Genomic DNA, 27,974 nt, shown 5'->3' with positions numbered 1-27,974 from the left:
AGAGAGACAAAACAGTGGGAAAAAGAGACAAAACTGTTTAATGACTTTTGCTGGTTTAGCCAAACAAAATTGAATGATCAAAGGGAGCAAAGCCTTTAAAGTGACCTGTGCCAGACACAATAACCCAAGAAACAAAAGGAAGGTAGACATTTGAAAAGCTGTATATATGTGTATATATAATGACAATTACAAATATTTACAGTAATCATTGCATCTTGATTCAGCAGAGAGTGAATTTGGTCCCATTTTTGGTGACACCTAATGGTGAAGGCTATCCAATCGGAAAACTGTAGGCAATTTGAGACAACAGATTTGCCAGACTGACTTTCGTCTGTAGCAAAGGCAAATCTGAATGGTTGCTTTGGGAACTGAGGCAAAGAGGATTAGCATAGCTAGCAGATCACTTTGGTTAAGAAAATTACTTCACAGTGCAACCAAAACAAATGGCTACATAACATAGCGGTTCAGTCTCGAAGTGGAATTTCAAGAGTAATACTGTTAACAGAGAGCTAAACCAAGCTAACTTTAGACCTGTTTCGAGTGACATAAGATGTATGTCAATAAGTATGACTCGGATGTCAATAAGACATTCAGCAGATGTATTTGAGATGTTTATGATTGAGAATGTTTGTAAATCTGATCTTTTAAAGATGTTTATTAGATTGTAGATGTTATTAGATGTTAATTAGATTGTGATGCTTTCCAGATGTAAATATCTTAAACAGACATCTCGGAAATGTATGTGTGCTATCCTGGAACATTAAGTATGTTTACATGCACTTTAAAAGTTTGATTTCAGTCAGACTAAAACAGTTTAAACTTAACACTTTAAGTATGTAACATACAATAACAGCATGTGTATATATGTAAATGGACCACAATTAGGACCACAATAAGCCTTGGCCTTGTGCGCATAATTTGGAAGACAGAAATGATGCGCAACGGTCAAATATTCGATTACGCATTGTGTCATGCATACTTGGACAGCTTGACAATGCAAAAACCTTCTGTAGCTCAATTATTACTGTGCATATAAACATATTGATTTTCTCTTTGGTAGACAACTAGCAAAACCCTGTTAGTTAAGTGCAGGTAAGTACCTCACTTTCCTTTCTGCACACCTGCTGTATTTTAACACATTTCACTTTTGTTTAACCAAAGCAGACAGACTGGAACAAACACTGTGTTGCAGCATTCTTGCATATGTGTATTGCATAGACACATGAGATTTAATTTTCATATATTCAACTACTTCAGTAAAGATTGTCTAGCCAGCAATTGTCTCGAAGCGAATGACCTGTGACATGTCATTAGAACTTGAATGAAAAACTTTGCAATGTCCAAAGTGATTTTGTGTTTTAAAACTGCACAGCAGTACATGTTCAAGATAGTTGTTTCTTGCAGGATGTGTTTCAGGATTTGGGTCAGGTGAAGGTTATTCTTCAGTAAGTCAGAACATACAGTCTCTACCATTCCAGTTCCCAGCAGATTGCGTAGAGGTTTCCAGCAGAGGTGGATTTGGAAGTGCGTCTTTATTCTGTGTTTTGTTTGAATGAACTTCCGTGCATCTTCAGCTTGTGCAATCTGTCAGAGTAAAGTGCAGAGGGTTTAGTCAAACTAAATCCACCACAACAAATAAAACAAGCACATAGTAGCTCAAAGGGAAGGTCATTTGTATGGAGTTTTGTAAATAGATGAGGAGAAAAGTGGATGTGGAAATTACCTCTGGTTCTTGCGGCTTGACTGGGCTTCTTTGTCTTTCACGAAGACTGCGGCCTCACCTCCACGCACAAGGTAGGAAAATTCACCGTCCTTGGCACTGAAGATGACTCTGTATCAAAAAAGACCTTAAGTTTGAATATAGACTCAAGGATAATTTGAGCTTTGCGAATAAGCTTAGCTTCAACATTGAAGTTGAAGACTGTAATTTTTGCACCACTAGTGGCAACAAACAGAAATGTGGTTCATATGTTTGAGTGATCGACTGAGCTCGACATAACATCGGCTCAACCAATGGCGTGTAGTTAAATATGAGAATGTGGGGCCTGGGTAGCTCAGTGAGTAAAGACGCTGACTACCACCCCTGGAGTTCGCGAGTTCAAATCCCAGGGTGTGCTGAGTGACTCCAGCCAGGTCTCCTAAGCAACCAAATTGGCCTGGTTGCTAGGGAGGGTAGAGTCACATGGGGTAACCTCCTCATGATCGCTATAATGTGGTTCGCTCTCGGTGGGGCGTGTGGTGAGTTGTGCGTGGATGCTGCGGTGGATGGCGTGAAGCCTCCACATGCACTATGTCTCCGCGGTAACGAGCTAAACAAGCCACGTGATGAGATGTGCGGATTGACGGTCTCAGACGCAGAGGCAACTGAAATGTGTCCTCCACCACCCAGATTGAGTCACTACGCCACCACAAGGACTTCGAGTGCATTGGGAATTGGGCATTCCAAATTTCCAAAGGGGAGAAAAGAAAAAAAAACGTGAGAATGTAAGAAAACTGTGGTTATGTGAGATTTGAAATAATTCGATTATTCTCTGCTTTTGACGTCAACATGTAAACAGGCATGCGCCCAACACTTGGGCACATTGGATAAGTTGGTAAATGCGTGCTCATTATTTTTGCAATTCCGTTTGGTTTCGCTAGGGGTACAGAAATTACGCATTTCACTTTTAATTCACCCTGAATTAAAAATACCTTATTTAAATTTAAAATTTAGCATCAAGGATAATTAAAATTTTCAGATTAAATTCATGATTCAAGTTTAACCTTAAATGTTTTTATGCTCACTTTGATTGTGTCTCTCCTGACTTGACACGTAGTTTGCGGATGTGGAAGGTATCAGGGTTCCACCAGGGCCAGCTGATGAATGTATCTTTCTCCCAGAGAATCTTAACCATCAGAAGTTCTCCAATGTCCACATCTGTGGTCAACAGGAAGGATACTGTAGAGTTTGTGTTCAAAGCAGGCCTGTAGAATCAAGCAAAAGCCATTATTACCATTTGGACAGAACATAACAGCAAGTTTAGCACAGGGCAGAGTCCAATCTCAGGCAGCGTGCTGCCAAAATGTTGTATGTTGTTCTTCTGTTTAGTTGTACATACTTAAAGACTGACCTATTTTTGTAATTAAGGTCATAAAACCATACTGTGCAAATGGAGTAACAACACATTTACTCAAAATTTATTTAGAAATCGTATCTCTTTAATTGATATGGCTCAACTATGCTCAGATTCAGAGAAAACAGAGTGAGATTATTTTATAATTAACAATAAAAATGGCTGGACAATTGAAAAAAACCTTTAAAAGCTATTTTTCTTGTTACTGCATTTTGGCTTTGTTGGGCACCGTGAAAGCCTCTCTGAAATTGTCCTGGTATAACACCACAAAACTGCTTTAGTCTTAATTCAGAAGCATTTCTAGTTAATTCAGAACCCAAAGTCTTGACATACCATCAAATAATGCTAAAACTTACATAACATAGGGGATGTTCTCCTTCTCACCGTGGATTCCATATAATGAGATCTTCATTGGCTGGTCAGTGTAGCTCAATTTTGTCTTGCTGAAGAAGTGGACCTTCACTTGGTAATGGAAAACTGTGGGAAGATGGTTATATTTAGAAAGTATTTTGGACAATGTAAACACTCAACCGGCTCTCAGTAATCCTGACTTGGTTACACCTCTCTAGACATCTGTTAAGGCACATTCTTGGTGTAATTTTAGAGGAAGGAAGCTATTATCATGCAGTAGACTATGCCTTCATCCCTTCATTGGTACAAATTTAAAAAGAGTGTCTATTAGGCTGAAGTTTTGGGGGTTACCATTGTGGTGAAGACTGGCGCTTGTGCTTTAGTTGCTATCAAATTGTCAGTGCAACAGTTTCACTGTCCTTACACTTGCTCACCTGGCAAATACTAATATTAATGAATAAATTATGTTGGACCATCATAAGAAAATTAATAAAATTAAATGTTATTAAATTGAGTTTGACTATAGTACATTGATTTGACCTAATTTAACTAAATTATGTAGGCTCAATGAAAATAACTTAATCTGAATAAACAAAATTAAACACACAGCTTGTGAAAACTTTCTCAAATTCAATTAAGTAAGGGTAATGACTTTTTGATTTGCACTAGCAATCATGTGCAATGGTGTTCAGTTTCAAAACAAATCGTCAACATAATTTTTCCCCTATCTGTCCCGGGCAACACTTCGACAGAGATTATCATGCTCTACTATGCTTCCAGTAGACCAATATGGTACATAGACACAAATCTGACTGTCTGCTTATTTGAATACCACATTTCAACCCAAAGTAAACCTTGGTGCTCCTCACCTTTAAAGGGCATCATGTCTCTGGTTTTCAGATACATCTTGCTGCTCCTGCGAGAGCGAATTTTGTTGATGCTGTAGCCCACCTTGTTGCAACGGTTCTTGCGACAGCTGAGGCACATGCCCTTGTTGAAGCTGTCTTTGGAGCTGCAGCGGTAAGCCAAGCTTTGCTGCTCCATGTTTACTAGCGAGTCAATGAACAGGTGGACGGAGCGCTCGTGGGAGCACTTCACAATCTGATCCATGTCTGTGGAGAGCCAGGAAAAAAGGTTAAAGGTAATATTCCAATATTTAGCATACAGTATTCAGTAGTCAGCATTGTATTGCCTGGGTTCCCTTCTAAGATGGTTAGCTGGTCTCCTAGCCTGGCCAAGCTGGTCTGTTTTCATGGTTTTAGAGGGGTTTGGGGCACTGTTCAGCTTAGCCAGGCTGGGAGACCAGTTAGAACAGCTTAGGCAGATTTTAGGGGTTTAAGTGATTTTGAAATTTAAAAACATCTTTGAGGGCAACAATGTTATCTCACTTCTTAAACCAGTAGTGGCCACCATCATCACAGTGTTCTGAAGGTCACATCCAGGCTGGAAGGTCCCACCATTGGGGTATATGTCCACATGGCCAACTGGCCTTTGAATCCCAATGCTGCGATCCGGAGAGCCCCGAGTGTTGGTGTGAAGAACGTCCACAAAAAGGGCATCGTCAGGGGAAAGAGTGCTCTGGGCATCAGCATACTCGAAGCTAGGACCAGCAGGATCCAACCCTGATGGGACAACCAAGACATTACTATTTAGTTTGTCAGTGTGGTCTTTGCATGCCTAAGATTTGATTAGAAGGACGCTGAAAAAAAAACGAAAAATGGCTAGACGTCTGTCTAGTGCATGTTTACATAGCAAAGCACTGAAAACAATGAAAATGGAGAAAACATTTTTATTCTTGCGCATCAAATATAACAGAACACAAGTGTCTCGAGATGCGTTTTTAAAAGTTGAAGTTCTTTTTAAGTTGCTGAAAACTTGCCGTAACGGTCAAAGACATCCATCTAGTGCATGTTTACATACTGTACAAAAACAATCGAAAAATAGTGCACATGGATGTAAAAACATGTTAAGTGTGATTGGCTCCAAAGACCCAACTTCTAATTACCTGTGATTCTGTTAACCTTATTTTTAGTAAGAAGACCAGCAATTCCTGCGACATGAGCGCCAAGGCTGTAGCCCAGCAAATGCAACTTCTCCCAAGCATAGTCAAGCTCGGCCTAGAGGAAAAAACAAAAACACAAGAATTTTCAGTGTTTTGCAAGGAGACAGTATTTTCAAGAAATAAGCCATAAAATCATATATTCATGCAGTTCAGAAAAGTATAACTACAATATCAGTTATTTATCTTCAACAGGTGCTCTACAATGTCAACGATTGCCATTCTGATGTAACACTAACCAGCTCTGTGCGTGCTTAACATACCTGTAACCAGTTGACGAACTTGGCCAAATCTCTGCCCACTAGCTTGGTGTAGGAAGCTGACGTAGGGTAGTGTTGCTGTGCACGGGACAGCCAATCCACCACAATGACATTGGCTGTTGGCTCTCGTTCATACAGTGCTGTTACCAGCTTAGGAACCCAGCTCTCAAACATACCAGTGACCTGAGATGAAAGCACTTGCGTCATGGTTTGAACTGCTATACATATTCATCAACGCTCTTTAATGACTGTCATGCAAAAATGTTTTGTGAGATTATGAACAATAAAAATAGAAAATACTGTAGAATCAACGTAGAGTGAGGGGGATGTGGGTAAATGATGAGAGAATTTTCATTTTTGGGTTAATTATCCCTTTAAACGTTCATTTACTTCAAAAGACCAGGGTGAGTTGATGTTTTAGTAGCTGTTTTAGAATAACACATGGGGTATATGCACTTACTGTCCATCCATGAATAACTATGAAAGTCTTAGTCTCTGTATTAAAGTTGCACTCTTTGATAGTTTGTGGTTGACCAGGAACTATATAACACAGATCATCCTCCGGTTCATCTATGGTTCTAAAGGAGAACTTGGATTCAATGTCAGTGAAGTCCATCATCCATTCTGTTGCATTGTCCATGATATTACCTGTCCAATAACACATCAACAATGAGCTAACCAGCCAACAATAACAATTTACAACACTTGCCATAGAATAAATGCTGCTTACATTAAATGCTTTTACTTGTAAGCTGCTTATAAATATTTTAATTATTAAAGTTTTAAAGAAGCTTATCTTTCATGTGCTCATGCTTTTCGCTTATTGTGAATCTAAGGAATTAGTTCCAAAAAGTTTGGATCCTTTCCCAGTGCTTGTATGTAAAAAATAAAGGATAAATGCCAACAAAATTCAGTTAAAGCCTTATTGACGGTCTGATCTGCACTACTTTGCCATATCAGTAAAAGTCAAGAAATTTGCCTAGTTTTTGAGATATTTATAAGTTTTATAGGATATGTTTACAGATTGTATGCTTACAAAGAGTTGTATGACATAATCTGAAATGTAAACATTGATGTAACAGCATAAATCACTATTAAAACAAAACAAACTGACCATAAAAGACACTTCTAACAGTTTATATGGCATTTATACAAATAAAAGATAAATAAAAATATTATACAAGAAATTTTAAGTTTTACAGAATCTGAAAATGTTTCAACATGCAAAAGACTAAAAAAACACACAATACATAACCAAATAAATAAAACTTGAATAAATGCATGCATGATAAAGTTTATAAGTGTCATATGAATAAATGATCAATGAAATTTTTTATTTTTTTTTAAATTACAGAATCTAAATATATACAGTACTGTGCAAAAGTCTTAGGCACATAAGATGTTTCACAAAAGCATTTGTCTTAAGATGGTTATTTATATCTTCAGCTTTAGTGTGTCAATAGGAAATATAAATGTTAGACTCCCAAACATTCCTTTTGCAAATAGAAAAGATTAGAATAGAAGAACAGGGAGCCCTGCAACAGATGTCATGGCCCCCACAGAGCCCCCACTGAACATAATGTCAGTCTGAGATTACATAAAGAGACAGAAGCAATTGAAACAATTAGAAGAACTGTGGTGAATTCTCCAAGAAGCTTGGAACATCCAATCTGCCAACAACCAAGAAAAACTGTGTCCAGGTGTACCTAGGAGAATTGGTGCTGTTTTAAAGGCAAAGATGGTCATACCGAATATTGATATTCGCTTTTTTATGTTTACTGGACTTTGTGTGACATTAAGTGATAAATGAAAACTATTTATGTTATTATTTTTGAAGACATCCTCACTATAGACATTTTTCAAAAGTGCCTAAAACTTTTGCACAGTACTGTATGTATATATATATATATACCATCCAACATTATCTTTTAACACTAAAGAAGATAAATAAAATAGCTAAATAAATAAATCAAACTTAAATAAAAGTTTATTAGTGTAAATGTAATAATAAAATGACAGAAAAAAAAAGTGTTTTACAGAATCTCATTTTTTTTTTTTTTTTTACCAAGACTTTTAAGACTAAAATAACAAAATAAAAATAAAAAAACTGATATAAATGCATTAAAGAATTTATACTCCCATATATCTATTTACTCATGCACTGATATGGCATTTATAATAATAGAATATATATAAAACAATTATACAAAATTTTAAGTTTTACAGAATCTGAAAATGTTTCAACATGCAACATTGTATAAGCATAAATAAGATAAATACATAACAAAATAAATAAAACTTGAATACAGTAAATGCATTTTTTTTTTTTTTTTACCATGCAACATTGTCTTTTAAGACTAAATAAATAAACTTCAATAAATAGTTTTTAAGTGTGATTTGAATAATAAAATGATAGAAGCACGCAAGAACATTAGTGTTTTACAGAATCGATTTTTAACCATGTCTTTTAAGACTAAAATAACAAAATAAAAAGACAACATAAATGCATTAAAAAGTAATAGACTCCCATTCCCTATTCACTCATGCATGATAAAGTTATGGCCTCCTGTTATTTACCTGTTGACGCATGCAGTTAACTCTTGATCTGTCGCACTACACTTTGACTAGTCTAATAAGTGCGCATTCCGTTATTTATGTAAAATAATATTTTTACGACTGCCTGGTCTAAATATTGGCGTGTAAGCATCTGAAAAGTGAAATTTTAAAACTTTTTAAAATACTTTAAGCAGCATTCTCCAATTTTATAAAATAAATGTGTTTATACTTACTAAAAGTGGTCGAATCAGTTGTCGGCTCAATCGTTATCGCCAAACCAGCGGAAATGGACGCAAAACATATCCAAGTTATAAAACCAAAATTGCCCACTTTTCCCATGTTACTTTAGTTAAATTATTTACGGCTGTAATTAGAAGATTAAATCTAATGTTGAAGCAGTTGTGATCCAGTAATTCACAGTTTAGCAGCAGGTTTATATTCCAGTTGGAGGTATAGAAGCTTTACTTTTAGATATCGGTGTCCAGAGCTTCTCTCAAAGTTTAAATCAGTTGCCGCTCCAAGCGTGTCTTTATCCTCAGTTTGGGACCTCATGCAAATCACTCACATTCTATTGGTCGAGAGGGGTGGAGTAAGACCTGATGTGACCAATAAAAGACCAGGAACCCCCACACTGACTCATCACTCACCATTGCAAGTTATTGAAGTAATGGGGCCCCTGTGCACCCACAACTGCGTAAATCGATTTTTCAAGGTTTTTTATTTTTGTTGTCTTACTTTTATCCTTCTTTCCTTTATTTGTATTTTTTACATACCATGTTTTTTTTAAAATCCCTTGTTTTTCCATGTCTTTTTTTGTACATATTTGTAAAAAAAAAAAAAAAAAAAGTCAACATTTTTTCACATTTGTGCTCTTCAAAATGGTAGATAACGCCTCTATATTCATTCCCACATTTCAGATCTGGTTTACCAGCTTCCTACTTCATTCCTGTTTCTAAACCACAGCCTCAACCTACACAACATCATTCCTGCCAACTGATAACACCGCCCACACTGTTGTATCACTAACAGGGGCGGAGCTAGGGGGTGGCCAGTGGTGGCCGTTGCCACCATTGACTGAAGCCTGGCCACCCCATTGGCCACCCCACTTGCAATTGCCATTTTGGTCATTTCTTGTCTTGGGCACTATTTAGTTAGTGTTTCTAGTTAGTCTTTCTACACCAACAACCCCCCTGCACTGTCCTTTGTTAGTTGGCTGATGAAGGCTTTTGTTGGCAATTAAATGATAGTCTATGTATTCCATTTCAAGAGGTCCAAGGTTCAGGCAGTGGCATATGAAGTATCTGATGTCTTACAGTTGGAGTTGGCATCAGTTCATCCTCTGAAGTAAAAAAAACTGAAGTGATGTCTGGCTAGCACCGGGTGTAGTTTGTCATCATCTCTCAGTGACATGTAGCAGTGGAGATCTGGCAGGCTCTGGTAACATCAGGATATGAATCATGGAAATAAATAGAATAATATTAGCGTAGATGCCATTCAATTTTATGCAGAGTTATAGATCATGATGGATGTTTCTGGTTCCGGCAGACCTAACTAAAGCAGCCTAAATGTGAGTTGATGGATAAATTAGGTGTAAGCCTGGCTAAATAGATGAGTCTTTAGTCTAGACTTAAACTGAGTGAGTGTGTCTGCGTCCTGAACAGTGTTAGGGAGACTATTCCATAGTTTTGGAGCCAAATAGGAAAATGATCTACCTCCTTTTTTGGATTTTGATATTCTTGAAATTAAAATCTTACTCTAAATGAAAATATTGCTCATTTTGTTCACACAGAATGCCACCCACTCTACCTGTTTATTTCTTGGTCATGATGCTATTTGCCAACTTAAAAACCAACAACACAATGTGTTCACAATGTGTGCAAATCACAGCCTGCTCTTGGCCGCATGTGGAAGAGGGTCACAGATATCAGTCTGATTTCCATTCAGGGAGACGGTCAATGGGTGTGTTTGGTCACCCTGCCTCTCATTGGCCAGATGGCCAAGCCTTTTTACATTTTTAGAAAAGAAAAGTGATGTCGCATTTTCAATTGAGACACATATTTTTCTAGGGATAAAATGGGTAATTATAGCCATTTAACATTATATTTGTTTGCCATCATTTTAATACGTTTAAACTTTAAATATTGAGCCTTTTGTTGCTGTTTATCATTCATTTAAAATACACAGAACATCATCTGCTCATGTTAAGATATGGTCTCATTCCTACACAACTATCTGCTGATACAAGATCATATTTTTAATGATGCATTAATTTTCCTACTAAATAAATAATAAGTTCACTAGTTTAAAAAGCAATAATGATCAATATTTTAATGTGAACTATTGAAAGTATATTATTTAAAATGCACCCATTCCTAGCAGCAAATCATTAATATTTCATGATAAATAAATAAATGTACAGTGCTTCTCTTTTAGCACTGCATTTTCGGTTAACGATAAAGGGAAATGCTAAAAACATGTGCACGTGCTGTTTTCTAATATACACACCCTTACACGCACTCTCTCAGAAAGGATAAACATTTATATTCTCTCTGAACATGAATATACACTTTATATACAAGTAAACCAGCTTACAAAGCAACAAAGAAGAAACTATTGCATGGATGCAATTGCTTTGGCACAAAGTAGAGCTTTATACAAAACACATGTTTGAATGCATAAAGTCATTACAACACGAATAATACAATAGCTCAGAAATGCAAGGTTGCTATGTTTGCATTTTAACATTTACAGTTTAAAATTGGTGTAAAAAGACAAAAGGCAAATGCTGATTCAAATAGTTGTTCAAGCTGAACTGCATACTGTAAGTTTCATGTTAGTGTGGATGATTTTTGGAGCATGTAATATTCAGCAGACATTCTGTAAACAGGTTTATAATTGCAACTTTGAACACTAACTTCATAACCTCATACAAACGTGAACTTTGTAGCTCTTTAAAATGAGATGACCTAGTTCCTGAGGTGTCGATTTCTGGAGAACCATTGCAATGTGTTGACAACTGCACATTCCCATAGACAAGAAGAGTTTGGTCCTTCTTCAAACACACTAATATATTTGTTTCTCATCAACTACTATTATGTCACAAATAGTATTTTGTCTTGAATGAATGTGTTTGGAAAGCTTACGTGAACCTAAATGACCCAACCCAGAAATTCCAAGGCAGACTACACCTAACTACCATTTACTAATGGTTACAATTTAGTCATATAGTCATAGTAATCAACATCGAGACTGTGTTTTGTGAACAGTTTGTTGGGCTCTGGTAATGCTGATTAAAAGAAAGAATGGGAATGAGACGTAGGTTCCATCAAAAATTTCCATCAGTATAAACAACATAGCTAGTAGTAAGAATATTACTTTGTTGAAAATGAAAAATTCCCAATGCAAGCCTGCCTCCACAAATATGTATATATTTTTTAAATATATATGTCTTTATATGTGTAAATATACCTTTTATTGCTAACAGTATTTTTTCATTGCTATAGATGCATCACCATCTATAGCAATGCAATACTGCTACCATTTTTTGTAAATAGAAAACTATAGTTTTTGTATATAGATGCATATACAGCATAAAGTGTACTGCAAATATAGCATCATTATAGCATCAATGCAATAGTTTGTACATATATGGTTGGTTAAAAAAACATGTTATATGGCATTTATAAGTGAATAATAAATGCTAAAAAATTATACACAGAATATTTTTCATCATGCAACATGGTCTTTTAAGAAAAAATAAGATAAAAAAACTAACAAACTAAATTAAACTGAAATAAATGCATGATAACGTTTAGAAGTGCCATATAAATAATAATAATAATAATAATAATAACCTGAATATTTTGCACCATGAAGCGTTGTCTTGTAAGACAAAAAAAAAAAAAAAAAAAGATATAAATGCATTAAAAATGCATACAAATATTACAAATATTGCCTATATTAATACAATGCTATAGTTTGCATTTGGATGATTGAAGTGTAACATGTCCATGGATTATTACACTTTTTTAATCAGCAGTTTTTAGGTTAAACTCTTTATATGAATGTATAAGGGAATGCCATTTTCCCAAAAGTATTTCATGTCAACTACTCATTTACAAATAGCTGTTTTGTGACCTGTGAGTGTAACCTGAGATTACCAGATAACAAAGTTTTATCCAAAAGCAACTCTGACAGTAAGCAGCATTTTAGATGTACAGATTTGCAATAAAAACTCTGTTTACACACAGTTTATCATAAACAGTTCAAAGAAACATGTTCACAATGATTCCAAATATTTGCAAGAGCTCTAAATAAAACCCATCTGGTCAAGGCTGTGACTCATTAAACTTCGAAAGCTTTCATCTTTTTGTCTAAAAAGAAGCAATGTATTTTTTATTAAGCACAATGCATGCGTCTCCTGAGCTGCAATTGTGGCATCCAGCTCACTCCATGTTGAAACATTCAGATTGCAGAGTTAGGTCCCGATGGGCATAGATATAATACTGTTTTCAGCTGTGGATGTTGTAACTCTGTCTGCCTTTAAACCCTCAATTGCAATCTCTGGTAAGCTCGCTCCAATACTGTAATGCCAATGTTGATGAAACTACTTTGAAACTATAAATGGGCAAGCTGCAAGATGCTCATAACATACAGTAGGCCGCCTTCAACTACAGTCTAGCTACCTTTCTGAAAGGTAGCTACAAGCTACTAGCTAACTACATTGAAGCTATTTCAATGTGTAATGTAAGCATTTAACTAAATATTATGTAGTTAATATATATCTGTTCTTTCGGATGCTGAATCAGTCGGTTCATAAGATTAATTTGAGTTCTTGTGCACATATGACTGTAGATCATTTGATATCTCCTTTATATGAGAGAGTTCACATTTTAGGAAAGCACATTTGATTATTACTTAAGTTTGCTCTGCTGTTCTAAACTGCGTATGCAATACAACACGTCAAAAATAGCGATGTAGCATTTTGTCGTGTTACACGGCTACTCATTGGATAAAGTAGCTTGTTACTGGAAAATCCACTCTACTGTTTTTAAAACAATGAGCGACTGTCGTGCTACTGAAAAAATTGAGTAATTTTAAATTAGTTGTCAGTTACTGTTAATTAGTGGACATACACTGTACTATAACACCGTTTTTCTACAGGATTGGGGCCCATTAACCGTACTCTGAAAACCTGGTCTTAATAACTGGATTATAGTAAGAGGATGTGATAAAATAATCAAAAGTTTCACTTCTCAAAATCAAGGAAGTGTTGTAAGAGGTTTCATAGTTATTCTATTTTTATAGAATGTTTAATTGTGTTAACATTCACATCACTCATTGGAAGTGTTGCAATTCTGACAAATATCAATGTTAAATGTCAAATTTTGACTAATTGTGACGTAGGATGAAGATCGTCAATGAATCAGAGAGCTTAATTTTTGCTCATGCACTGAAAAATATTATTTTGTGGTGAAGAAAATAAAGCAGAATAGATTAAGTACTTTCTTCATTGAATAAGTTAGTTTAGGTGTGAACTTGAAAATATTAAGTAAATTCTACATTTGTACTCAAATGAATGCTCTAGCTTATAAATAAATATTATTTACTTATATACAATGCGTCATCATGTATAAATCCTACAGGAGAAAACCTTGTCATATTTATTTTCTAATTTGAGTAAATTTCACAGGTAAATAAAATAAGTAAATTTTACTTATTTAAAGCTGGTGTTACCAGCATGCACAGGGCTTGAATAAATAATTAATTTTGCATAGTTTCACTGTTAGCAAGTTGATTTACACCAATTTTATTGTTGATTTTGTTGTTAAGTTTGCTAATTTCTAGTATTGTGAAGTCTAAAGTTAATTTTCTACTCAAAATGACCTGTTCATGGTCAAAGAAATTATCTGTTGTTTGCAGTGGCGGGCCGTGCATTTTAAGTCTAGGCCTTCAGTGTGATTCATGCCATTAAGAAAACACAGTTTCACAATGAATAAGACACCCTATGCCTTTGGGCATCATACATTATGTCATAGCTAACTAGTAATACCAATTGACATTTTAAAAACTTGTCCACGCACGAATGCCAGAACTTAAAACGATTACCAAAAGAGATTATAATTTATCATGTTTTATACACCTGTTTCTGCAGGCGTTTGTTAAACAAGCTTTAATGTGGAAACAAACTCATTTATCGATATTACTTAATAAAGTGAATGTTTAGCACTTACTTTGTATATCTCCCTGAGTGTCGACATGTTTATGTGACATCATGCCCCTGCATCTCGGCAAGAATGAGAATTTCTGCACGAGCCTACAATTTGTAATTCTGACTTCAAGATGCATTCCATTGCACTTTTCCTAGTAGAAAGTTGTAAAATCCAACTTTCCGAGTTGAATGGAACGCAGCACTACTTTTCAAAACTTGATCCAACACTGAATGCTCAAGCAGCCTAATTTACACTTAGAAAACTCCTGATGTTGCTATAACAATGCAAAAAACACTTACCAATTTACTTGAAGTGAAAACCAGTCCTCCTTTCATGATTAATAAATTAAGCAATCACACGTTCATGCAAAACATCTTTTGTTTTTAAATCCATAAGGATCTCTTTCTCAATGGCATAGCAGCAGTGATGACAGCCGACTCGTCAGCAAGATCTCACGCTCTTCGCTTTCAAATTACGTACATCACTTAAAGCATGATTGCGTCACTCAAGGCCAGCTAGAAGGCCTGGACTGGGACATATTCTAAAGATCACACCCTCCAAGAACAAATAAATCAGTCTGATTGGCTGATGAATCTGACAATCTGACTTTAGTTGCTCATTCATTTGCATTGTTGAGGGATTCTGAAGGCCTGACGGGGTGGAGCTCAATCTCACGTGCTGCTTCTGGCATGCAATTTGTGAAACGGCTATCACACTTTGCTTGTAAGCATCAAGGAATAAATTCTGACTGGATAAACTTTTCATTTTCTCTATTTGTTTGTAGATTAATTAAGAGTGGAAAGCGATTAAAAATACATAGGCAAAAAGGTGATTGAGAATGAAAGGATGAAAAATATTTATTTATTTGACATGTTAGGCCAGCAGAGAAGGCTTTGCTGGCCCTGAGAAATCGCCACTGGTTGATTGTTACCGTCATAATGTTTTATGCACCAAGTTTTCAGCTCTGCACGCACAGCTCTGGTTCTTGTTTCTATTGCCATTAAAGCAAGGCGATATTGTCTAATAGACTACAAAGCATGCATTAAGCTTCCTTGTGGAAGGCTTCCATGTGTCATGTGCATGATTAAGTATGTTAAATAAAGCATTGAAATGCCAGTACACTTTTAAAAGCATGGGTTAATTCAGTGCTACATTGCTTGAGTAAAATGTACAAACAAAAAGTGAGTAAAATTTCCTTGAAACAGAGTATTAGAAAGTAAACTCTACTTGAGAAGTTAAAATTAAAGCCACCAAGAATTCTGTGTATCCTTTACTTGAAAATCGTTTCCTATGTGTTTTTTAAGTAAACCTCACTCCCACACCTAATGTACTAAACTTGTTCAGCAGGGATTTAGACATTTTTTACAGAGCAAATAAGCCTTACAGCAGAACATGTCACGTGCTGTCGAGGGTTTTCTCTTCAGCAAAAGATAAGCCTCATTGTTTTGCTTGCATTCAACTATGGGCTGTGAAACAGCGACTGGTGAAGCTCAGCAAATGCAACGGATTAGAAAGCAGGCACATAATATTTTTGTGGTTACAGTCTTTATCTATTGGGTTTGTTAAGGGGAAAAAGTCAGAACTGTCGGGTGCCATCATGAGCAACAGCTGGCCGACTTTGAGAGCATTTTGCTTTCTGAGAACTGTGGGAGAAGTGTTTAATCTTTTCTAGACAGCTGGCCCCTGATGAGGGACACCCATGTGTTTCCCTTTGCACACCATTTTTTTAGGGGGATACTAAAAGCACAGTCAGACCAAAAGATACCTACAGTTGACTTTCAACCCCTTTCTGACATAAATCAACTCTGTGACTTATTAATGCTGACTTTGCAAGACCATTTTAGCATCAAATGCATGATTTTACATAGTAGCTTGAAGGTTTGCATCAGGTTCAGCTCATTTAATATTTCAACTCAACTTTTCACTTAAATTGCTTTGCAGACCATATAATTTGTAATATAAAAAATTCGGGGGAAAAAAGCAAAATAGAAGCATTTGCATTAGTGGTCTCAGACTTAGTTCCCAGTGTACAGTATGTATCGGCATATATACAGTATACTGTATATGTGTGTATACTGCATATATGCATATATATCCATGTTCAGATTCAGGACAAAACTGTTCTGAAATCAACATCGACAGCATATGCCTTCACCACATCAGGTCATGTAGCACAGAATGCATCATAGCACTCCTTCATATGGAATAACACGGCTGTCAGTAGGGGTCTTTGAATTATGTTCTTTGTCAGTGATACTCTTGCTGTACCCCCACCTCTTTCCCACCAGAGGATAGAGACCTCTGTTCCATATGCCACATCTGTTATGCCACATGTTCATTGTGTATGGTACATGATGTAAAGACAAGCTTTATACCACATGCGTGTTTTGCCATTGCTGGGTTGTGTATGTCGCATGGCTTTTTTCTGTAATTTTGAATTACTGTAGCTGTAATTGTGACATCAATGCAAAGATTGTATAGCAATCAGGGCAAGGACCCTGTAATTTGCTGTTGGCGCAAACCTTTATTGGCAGGCAGTTCAGGCTGATCTCACAGTGAAATCGGTAACAGTAGGTTGACTTTTCTTTAGCTAAAATCGGTTTGTGCTTACCAAAAATCGAAGCACTGCCCCCCAGTGGCCAAAACAGTAAGTGTTGTTGGGTGTATGGGCACGAATGAGCTCCATAGACCTTATTCACAGCAGCGCTGTGACAACGATGCTGTAAGGTCAGACGTACAGTCTCTTCAATGGGTTATACAGTTGTTGAAAATGTTTTTGGATCATCCTGCTGATGAAATATTGAAAAAATACACTACCGGTCAAAAGTTTAGGGTCACTTACTTATTCTTTATTTTTTTCACATTTTAGAATAATAGTAAAGTCATCTAAATTATGTAATAACAGAAATGGAACTGGGAATTATATTGTGACTATAAAAATCCAAAATTTATTTTAGCATCTTCAAAGTAGTCACCCTTTACCTAGAATATGCACAAATGTACTTTTGGCATTTTCTCAACCAACTTCTTGAGGAATCACCCTGGGATGCTTTTTAAACAGTATTGAAGGAGTTCCCATCTATGCCTGGCTCTTATTGGCTGCTTTTCTTTATTATTCGGTCAAAGCCATCCATTTCAAAAACTTTTTTTTTTATAAAATAACATTTTAGTTTTGTAATTAAATAAATTAATATGTTGGCACAATTATATTTTTGTCTACAAAACTAATTTGAAGCATTTAAGAATATGCCTTCAGATCAAAAGATTTTTAAGATCATGAGAAACATGTGACCCAAAACTTTTGAACAGCAGTGTACCTTTCCAAGAAATTTCAGTGGACAAAAAACTCCAGACGACATGAGTTCTGGAAAATTAAATGTGATATTGGAGCTTTTTGATAGCTTTACACAGAGCATGTCATTGAAGATACCGTAAGTTTATCCTTCACAGCCTCGTTTTCATTCCCTGTGAATAAGGTCTATTTTCCGGGTGAAATGTCCAGAGAGGGGTGCCAAAAACTAGTGAAGCGAGTTGTTTCCAGCTGTACAGGATGTAATACAGAGAAGAGGAATGCATATTTTATAAACTGTATCCCCCAAACCCAAACCCCAAACCTAAACCTAACCATCAGTGGAGTAAAAATTGTATGTCTAAGGGAAAAAAAATGCAAACTGTTTATCCAAACACAAATACTTGCTAGTTTCAATGTGGGATATGAACCCAGGTCTCCCACAAGGCTGGCACAACATGCTTCCAGTCATGCCACAGGGGAAGGTAAACACATAGGAACCGATGCAATATGTATGATAGGAGATGCCATCTGTTTGAATGTGTTTGCAAAAGAAGTTCACTGTGCAACATAATACATACCAGCAGGGGCAGTGGTGGCTCAGCAGTTATGGCTCTGGGTTACTAATCAGAAGGGTGGGGGTTCAAGCCCCAGCACTGCCAAGATGCCACTGTTGGGCCCTTGAGCAAGGCCCTTGACACTATCTGCTCCAGGGGCACTGTAACATGGCTGACCCTGCACTCTGACCCCAGCTTGGCTGGGATATGTGAAAAAAAAGAATTTCACTGTATATGTGTGGTAAATAAAATTATAATTATACCAAAGAAACCTACTGCCATCAGAAAATTTGGGTTATTCACCAACACCCTGTCTACACCATGCACGTCAGTTGACGCAACGGCTCGAGGCTGTCTACACTTGACACATTGACACGAATGTTCTAAACGTGCAGTGTAAAATGGTACGGGACACCCGTTTACTGTCATAAATGACATTTCCAGTGTAGACAGCATCATTGATTACAATGGGTTCTATTGCTTCGGACATGACGGGCCGCTCACTTCCGTTGTAGACAGGGTGTAAGAATTAATTTAGCACAATGATCACACGTTTTATTTGCACTGCGTGCTGTCTGCGTAGTCTCAGCACCCGATTCTCTAAGGTGCTTTCAGACTTGGCTCGATTGCTTGGTCCGAAACTGAGTTAGTTTTTTATCACCTCCCCCTGCCACCACAGGTCTCTTTTCACATCCTATTATTTGGTTAGAACCGCAATGCAACTGTGTCATCAGTACTCGCGGCATCTGTTTACCAATGTATCTAGGTAATGACTCAGGAGAAGATGTCAGTTGCACTGTGTTATCGAAGTATTTGTCTTTTTGGATTTACCACAAAACTTTACATACTGTAGAACTCAATTGCATTGCAAACTAGCGAAGTGTTCACCCAGCGGGTGCCTCACCACAGACTACTGCAAACTGCATTTCACAAGTCCTCACTCCCTACCAGCATCACATTGAAGACCTCGGCTCAACCTCTCCCTCTTTACTTTCACAATACTTCTGATTAGAGCAGGCCAAGTTTTTTGTGATTTTATTGGTACATTGCCCATTTTAAAATTGAAGTCTGTTGGGGGCGGAAACTTGGGTTTCTCCATTATTCCCATAATCTTAAAATATACGTCTCTTAGCAGTGCACATTTCCAAGAACAAATTCTGCAGAAACACAATAAGGATGTTTTCACAGCTTTGTGTGTTTTCATAGCATTGCTCCCCTGAAGAGGGACCTAGATAGTGGCGTCCTAGATTAGCTGCTCTCTGTTGTTGCACAGTGCGTACGTCCACCACCATAAACTGCAGGGGGGTGGGGTGTAGTCCATCATAATCTGGTTTTCATTAAGTGTAGAGACTGAGTGATTGATGCCAAGTGAGTATGAAAGACATTATGTATCACGTCCCTTTAAGTCAAGGCATGCATCTAATGTTTAAGCCCAGTCCCCTGACCGATAGTAACTATGCCTTCAATGAGAACAGAAGATTAAAAACTCTTGATGTTTTTGTTTAAATGTGTGCCAAGATAAAGGGGCCTCTTGTTGTTTTCAGAGGAGCAACTAGAAGACTCAAGAGCAGGATTCAAAGTTCAATAACGTCTCAAGAGCAGGATTTCAAAAGTGGTTTCGCTTTCAGGGTTGGTGGTACGTTAAAATTGGCAAGACTTATTTTATAATTCCATTACTTATTGATTCATACATAAGTTGTTTGGATATATATATATATATATATATGTATGTATGTATATTTATTTATTTTTTTTACAAAGTTGAGGTTTCTAATTTCTGCACCATTTGTGGTACCATATGGAATTGCAAAAAATAACTTTCCTAAACACTCCACCTGTCTTCCATTGGTAGACAAACTGGTAGTGCCACCCCAAACTCATACAGTTGCGAATGTGGCACAATGTTTTCCAATTTTTGGTAAAAATCGATCTACGAATGGCTTACTTATAGTTGCATCTGCCTATTAAACTGGGATAGGAGAACAAATTTACATCACAAAATTATGCACATCAACATCCATTCCTCTGGTTTATCAAGATCATTTATTTTTCTAATCTGAGAGTTCACCTGTTTAAGAGGGGCAACAACAGCAGGCTTTTTGACATTATTGTTAAAGTCATGGCTCCCCCTGCTGTTCATTTTAAAAAGTTGTCAGCCTTTAGACGCGGTTACTAGGTTAAAGTCACCAACAGATAGAATCTGGTCTGAGAAAAGTAAAAGTGCATTTATTTTACTTTAACTCCTTTTATAACTGTCAGTACCACAATTGCAATATACAGTGCTGCTCGAAAGTTTGTCGAACCTCTTGAGCATGTTGGAATTTTCTATTTTTTTTACCATTATTTCTTTAGTTAATCAGAACCAGTATTTTTTATATGAAATAACATGTGTATGTTTATCAATTCCATTTACTTTTATTGAGGAAATCAATTGTGTAGTCAAAAGACTAAATTAAACATATTTTTTATGTAAAGTTTTGTAGGTGCAAAAGTTAGTGAACCCTGAGCTGCATTGCTTAAAATGAGCAGGTAAATACAATTAGGTGGGACAAAATTGGTGGCTAAATTAACCAATGAAATGAGAGATCTTTAGGGAAGAAACTGGGCAGCACTGATTGAAACAGAGATAAAACCAGGTCAGTTTAGTCTTACCAAAGTGAACCCATACAGGTCAATCATGCCAAGAGGAAAATAAATCTCAGAGGACCCTAGGAAAAGGGTAGTGACAGCACATTTGTCTGGGGAAAGCTATAAATTCATCTCAAATAAATTTGAGCTCCATCGGTCCACCGTGAGGCAGATCATCTACAAATGGAGAGCACTGAAAATTACTGCAACTCTGCCTAGAAGTGGATGACCTTCTAAAATATCCGCAAGAAAAGTGATAATTCAGGTAAAATCCAATCCAAACATAACATTTAGGGATTTGCAGACCTCTCTTGCTGCATCTGGGGCACATGTGCATGCTTCCACAATAAAAAGAAAACTCCATGAACATGGCTTTCATGGGAGGGTTGCTAGGAAGAAGCCTCTGCTCTCAAAAAAGAACAAAGCTGTCCATCTCAACTTTGCCAAAGAGTACCTGGAGAAACCTGAAGCTTTCTGGAAGTCCATTCTGTGGACAGATGAGTCCAAAATTGAACTGTTTGGTCATAACCAAAACCGCCACGTTTGGCGAAAAGTCAACACTGCATACCACCATAAGAACCTTCTCCCAACAGTGAAGCATGGTGGTGGGAACATTAAGATCTGGGCCTGCTTTTCATCCTCGAGACCTGGACAACTCCACATAGTCCAGAGAATCATGAATTCTGAGGAATATTGTAAAATCCTGGAACATAACCTCAAGCCGTCAGTTGTGAAGTTAAAACTTGGCCGAAAATGGATCATGCAACATGATAATGATCCGAAACATTCCAGAAAAACAACCAAAGGATGGCTGAGGAAGAATAAGATTCATGTTTTGGACTGGCCCAGTCAAAGTCCGGACCTGAATCCAATTGAAATGCTGTGGCGGGACCTGAAGTGGGCAGTTCATGTCAGACGCCCATCCAGCCTCACTCGACTGGCTGCGTTCTGTAAGGAGGAGTGGGCAAAAATCCCCCAAAGCAGATGTGAGTGACTGATTAGTCACTACAGAAACCGTTTGGTTGAGGTTATTGCTGCGATAGGAGGTGCAATACCCTATTAACTGAAGGGGTTCACATATTTTTGCACCCATGAGTTTTTGTTAAATCAACCACTTTTGTTAAATAAACAATGACAATATATCATTTTCTTTTGTTTGAGTCCATTATTTGGAGTGTCAGTATTATGAATTGGGGTATAGATTAATATTTAATAAGGTTATTTTAGTATTTTTTTTACAAAAATACTGACCATCTCTGTAGGGTTCACAAACTTTCGAGCAGCACTGTATATATATATATATATATATATATATATATATATATATATATATATATACACAATACTGTGCAGAATAAGACAGATAAGATGTTTCATAAAAACATTTTGTAACAAGGTTAAGGTTGGGAAAGGAGGAGGCGGGAACCGGCTGAACATTCAAAATAATATTTAATAAGAACTTAAACAAAAAGACACACAACATAAACACACACATGGCAGCTGCATGTGGCTCTCTCTCTCGAACTGCCGCGTTCCACCGCATTTATCCCTCTCCTCGGCTGATTAGCCCAATTGGGGGCCGGGCGTGCGTAGTCACGGCCCGGCCCCACCCTTCTCCTCGTCACACATTTGTCTTAAGATGGTTATTCATATCTTCAGCTTTAGTGTGTCAATAGGAAATATACATTTTAAACTCCCAAACATTCCTTTTGCAAATATAATAAAACAGAAAAGAAGAACAGGGAACCCTGCAACAGATGGCATGACCACAACAGAGCCCCCCCCCCCCCCCACTGAACATCGAGTTAGTCTGGGATTAAATGAAGAGATGGAAGAAATGGAGACAGCTTAAATAGATAGAAGAACTGTGGTGAATTCCCCAAGATTCTTGGAGCATCCTATCTGCCAACAACCAAGAAAAACTGTGTCCAGGTGTACCTATGAAAATTGGTGCTGTTTTGAAGGCAAAAGTGGCCACACCAAATATTGATTTAGTTTTTTTATGTTTACTGCACCTTGTATGACGTTAATTAATATATGAAAACTATTTATGGCATTATTTTTGAAGACATCCACACTATGCAACAGTTTTCACAAGTGCCTAAAACTTTTGCACAGTACTGTATGTATGTATATATATATATATATATATATATATATATATATATATATATATATATATATATATATATATAAGACACACAACATAAACACACACATGGCAGCTGCATGTGGCTCTCTCTCTCGAACTGCCGCGTTCCACCGCATTTATCCCTCTCCTCGGCTGATTAGCCCAATTGCCTATATATATATATATGCAACAAAATGGCAATAAATTATGCAGCAACCAAAGAAATTAAACCTTTGGGAATAATGGACGATGTGCCACTACTGGTAAACACTTCAATTACAAAACTGTGGCAACAATAAACAACTTGGCGCAAAGCTTATTTGCATGTTAAAATATCAAGAGGCAAATAAGCAGCATGTTTGCCACAATGGTTTGCCAAAACTTTTTAATTCTTAATTTTAAGTTTTCAACTCCACTTAATCTAGAAACAAAACATTGTACACAGCCAAAAAGATGACCACAAGATGGTGGCACTGGGCTTGAAAAATCTGAAGAGTAGATAATGGAAATGCAATTGTTGTAAAATGTTTGCATTGGAATACTAACTTACTGGCAACTGAATGAGCAGCAGTATACAGAGTACTGCCTATACATATATATATATATATATATATATATATGAAACACTTATTCTTTATTATAATTTTTTTTCTTCACATTTTAGAATAATAGTAAAGTCATTAAAACTATGGAATAACATAAATGGAACTATGGGAATTATGTTGTGACTAAACAAAATCCAAAATAAATCAAAACTGTGTTATATTTTAGCATCTTCAAAGTACTCACCCTTTGCCTAGAATTTGCAGACATGTACTCTTGACATTTTCTCAACCAACTTCTTGAGGTATCACCCTGGGATGCTTTTTAAACAGTATTGAAGGAGCTCCCATCTATGTTGGGCACTTATTGGCTGCTTTTCTTTATTATTTGGTCCAAGTCATCAATTTCAAAAACCTTTTTTAAAATTAAATTTTAGTTTTATAATGAAATAAATGAATATGGTGGCACAATTATATTTTTATCTACAAAACAAATTTCAAACATTTAAGCATACACCTTCAGATCAAAAGATTTTTAAGATCATGTGAAACATTTCAGTCAAGTGTTTCAAAACTTTTGACCGGTAGTGTATATATAAAAAACAGTATGTAAAACAGCTTTATCGGACAATAAAGGATTCAATGGTTGCAAGTTGGAAATATTTTCTAATTTGTGTAAAAAAAGAAATTATGTTAACCTTTGGCAGTCTGTCTCAAATAATGATTCAAGAAGTTGCTTATTTTCAATCCAGAAGTCATCTGTCTACAATGGCTTTCTATATGGCACAAGGTGGCGTTTCAGTTCTTGTGAGTGGCACTGAAACTGTAGATAAAATCAAACGTCAATGTTTGCATAACTGTAGATAAAAAAAAAACTCAAAAAAATTTATAGACTGACAGAGTACAGACTACTAAACAAAACACAGTTTCAAGCTGATCTGCAGCTGAACAAGCTAAAGTGTTTTGCTAATGCTAACTAGCATGCCTGCAGGTTTTTCTGTTGGCACCAGGGGCATAGATTCCAGTGTTCAAGCCAAATCTACGCCCTTGGGCGGCACCCTAATGGTTAAATTCTTAAAGTAAGATTAAACTGTTAAATAAAAGCAATTAATTATGTTTTAAAAGAAATTAATTCAAATTGTTTAAATAATGGGATGGATAACCACTCTACAAAACAGATGTGTAGCTGTGATTGTTTTGATGTTAACACATTACCTGCTACTTGTCCTGTCGAGAATTAACACTTTTAAAGATCACAATGTCAGAACCTTTACTTTGTGGGTTTTTCAGTTTATCCGTTTATATGCTACTGTAAAAAGCAAGCATTTTGGCTGTGCTTTCTGCGCTCTTGTTCCTTTAAATCCAGTTTTATCTTATAACCTATTCCCAAGACAGCCAGGCAGTGATTTGTGGAAATTTTTACCATAAAAGGTCATGCTGAGTTGAGCTATGGTTTCCTGTAGGAGGGGCCTCTTCTGTTCTGCCTCTGGTTCTCTTTCAGCCTCACTCACAATTACTCACCAACTTCCCTTATCTCCAGCTGCAAGACCACAGAACAGATCATTCAGCACTTAGCTGCAGTATGTGCTCACTTTTAAGATGAATGTGTCCACATAGTTGAGGGGATATGTGTGTGTTTTGGTGTTCAGCCTATATGCACATACTTCTACTCACAATGAAGTGAGTCCAATGAAAAGAGACAATCAAAATATTTGTCCTTTGTGTTTAGTGTGGTTTACTTCCTTTGGAGTGTATTTTGACACCATACTTAAGAATAGATCACAAGCTAGGTACCATACACATCTCTGATATCATATGTACGTTCAGACCTTGTCTCACAGAAACACGTTACTATACCAACATTTATGCTTAATTGATTTTTACATGGCTTGTTGAACATATCGTAGCCATTTTGTGGTCAAATGAACACTAGAGGTGCTAAAACAATGACTTGTATTTCCTTTCACACAAATCACAAGGAAAACAGCCGATTATATGTTCAAAGACACTTTTTGCGCTGTTCCTCACACAATGCTGTCTTATAATATCTAACACTTTTACTGTAGTGCATGACTTGTAAGGGGATACATTTTAACGTTTGCATTACATAACCAACTACATTTACAAGCTTGTTCAAACTCAACTGCTCAACTGATCAGCACGCGAGTCGACACATTCGGCGAAAGTTTAATAGAAGCACCACAAAATGATGTGGTAGCTTTAGAAATTGCGTTTTTCATGTCACATTTTCTGTTATGACACCATCAGTTAGGTTTAGGTTTAAGGTAGGGAGATCGGTTTTGTTGATTTAAAGGTGCACTCAGTAATTTTTCTCAGTTTAACTAAAGACATGAATTGTAATTTTGCAATATACGTAGGAAATCATGAGCTCTCACATTACAATGAAGACTCCAGTTATATCAGTAACCTTATAAAAGCTGTTTTATTCTACATGGAGAGGGTCCACACATGGGGGCGGCCATTTTAGAATCACATGACCAGCCGTATACTACTCGCTTAATCTCAGTAACCATCCTAATATTTCACACTTTCACTCATTGATTACAGTATTCGTGACTGACTGTGAATACTAAATTTCTACAATGACACTTGAAACTGAAAACTATTGATTTTCGATGCTGCATCCAAGCCGCTAGATGTCAGTGCAAGATGACACAAAGACAAAAGTTACTGAGTGCACCTTTAAAACTCGATAGAGCATTAACCTTAAAAACATCATGAGTTTGAGAGAAAATTTTACTCAGCTTTTAGCGCCACACGGTGGACATTTCACCTCGGAACTGCTGCGATATGTGAAATAAACCGCGTAATATAATTTAGCAAAAATTTCGCCACAGCACGTAATTTTATTGAGATATGGCACGTATGTTCCATTAATGTCTACAAGAATTGTGGCATAATGTTGATTACCACAGAATATAATTTTGAAATAATGGAAATAAACAGGGTAACAAAATAAACTTTAAAGTATAAAGAGTTTTGAAAGTGTAACCACAAGACTTAACCATTATATGTAACCGTTTTTCATTTTTTTTAAAGTTGAGGGATGAGTTAAAATAATTTCCTGCGGTAATCAACATTATTCCACAAATGCTGTCAGTAGAGCTTAACTTGAATTGAACCGAACTTTACTTTATGAAATTTTAGCAAGACAGTGTAACCTGTTTAATTGGCCCATTGGCCAGTTTTACAGAGTACACTTTGATTTGTACAGTACTTGTCTGTACTTCCACAAGGAACATTGCAACCCACTTCCATATACTTCCTTTGAGGCGTGAGTCACAAATAATCTTGAACAAACGGCAAAGCGCATTACATCTTTTCCTTACACCACTGCACAAGAGTTGGTAACAAAGAAGGGGCACATTTGATTGGGCATACAGGTGCCAAACATCTGTGTTTTGCTTAAGGGTGCGCCATGACGTCATATGTATTGATGACATGCACTAGACATCAGGGAATCTGTTTGTCTGCAGCGCAGGTGTGTTTTGTACACTGCTGTCAGAATGATCGTTCAGGTGTTGTGGAGAGTGAGTCATCAGTTTGACAGACGAGTAGGTCATAAAACACACAGTCTGACGTACATGCCAAACATGTCTCACAGTTTTACCACCTTCATGCTAAACTTGTGGTTTTGTGATTGGGACATTAAAGGGATAGTTCACCTAAAAATTCTGTCATCACAGTTACTCAACCTCATGATTGTCCAAACTTGTATGACTTTCTTTCTTTCGTGGAACTCAAAAGAACATGTTAGGCTGAATGTTAAGGTTGAAACATACTCTATGCATGTACATGAACGCAGACGCTTCTAGCTATGCAAGCTTGATTTTGTGCATAGTTGCGTTCCAAAATGTGTCACACCACAATTAATTACACAATGCAAGTACACGTTACATTCTCAAAGTTGCCACAAAGGGAGCTGTAGCGTACATTATTGTCTGCTTCTAAAGGGAGTTTTCTCTTTCAAGCCAACTACTGTTATGGAGGAACAACAGTTTGAAGAAAATATTGCTGGGCAAGGAAGATAAAGTCAATATATTTAGCAACTTACCTGATAACACATCCATTTTAGGTAACTCAATCGCCCCCTTGAGTACTGAGGTTTGTTCCTGCCTAAGTCAAGTGTATCTGTTTGCGTCCTGCAAGACGACAAGGTACACCAACTACATGACATGCCCACTGCAAGTAACACCCCCCTTGGATCACAAAGCGATTGAAAGAACTTTTAAACACTTGTGCATTTTCTGGATAA

The 27,974-nt window shown here is 36.7% G+C and overlaps 1 protein-coding gene across 2 annotated transcripts; it reads right to left on the bottom strand.

Annotated features, from left to right (window-relative positions):
* Positions 1–19: 19 nt before the first annotated feature.
* On the bottom strand, positions 20–27,894 carry LOC127437929 (lipoprotein lipase-like). 2 transcript variants are annotated; one of them, XM_051693098.1, is made up of 11 exons: positions 27,774–27,894; positions 25,122–25,238; positions 6,244–6,431; positions 5,787–5,966; positions 5,470–5,581; positions 4,853–5,086; positions 4,334–4,576; positions 3,470–3,590; positions 2,785–2,964; positions 1,724–1,831; positions 20–1,584 (listed from the first exon to the last, which is right to left on the bottom strand). In XM_051693098.1, exons 2-11 carry the CDS (start codon positions 25,132–25,134, stop codon positions 1,533–1,535), a joined length of 1,431 nt encoding a protein of 476 aa, XP_051549058.1. In that variant the 5' UTR covers positions 25,135–25,238; positions 27,774–27,894; the 3' UTR covers positions 20–1,532. The 2 variants fall into 2 exon arrangements, with proteins under 2 accessions (XP_051549058.1, XP_051549057.1); XM_051693097.1 differs by lacking the exons at positions 25,122–25,238; positions 27,774–27,894 and adding an exon at positions 8,573–9,172.
* Positions 27,895–27,974: the final 80 nt, after the last annotated feature.

The sequence above is a fragment of the Myxocyprinus asiaticus genome, chromosome 49 (genome assembly GCF_019703515.2).
Source record: "Myxocyprinus asiaticus isolate MX2 ecotype Aquarium Trade chromosome 49, UBuf_Myxa_2, whole genome shotgun sequence".
NCBI classification, from domain to species: Eukaryota; Metazoa; Chordata; class Actinopteri; order Cypriniformes; family Catostomidae; genus Myxocyprinus; species Myxocyprinus asiaticus.
This window is presented reverse-complemented; position numbering and strand designations above follow the sequence as displayed.

Coding starts and splice junctions, on each gene's coding strand:
- LOC127437929 (XM_051693097.1), bottom strand. CDS start 8,678: ATGGGAAAAGTGGGCAATTTTGGTTTTATAACTTGGATATGTTTTGCG. Junction 5,582..5,786: donor AGTTCGTCAACTGGTTACAG/GTATGTTAAGCA, acceptor TTTTTCCTCTAG/GCCGAGCTTGACTATGCTTG. Junction 5,087..5,469: donor TAAGGTTAACAGAATCACAG/GTAATTAGAAGT, acceptor TTGTCCCATCAG/GGTTGGATCCTGCTGGTCCT.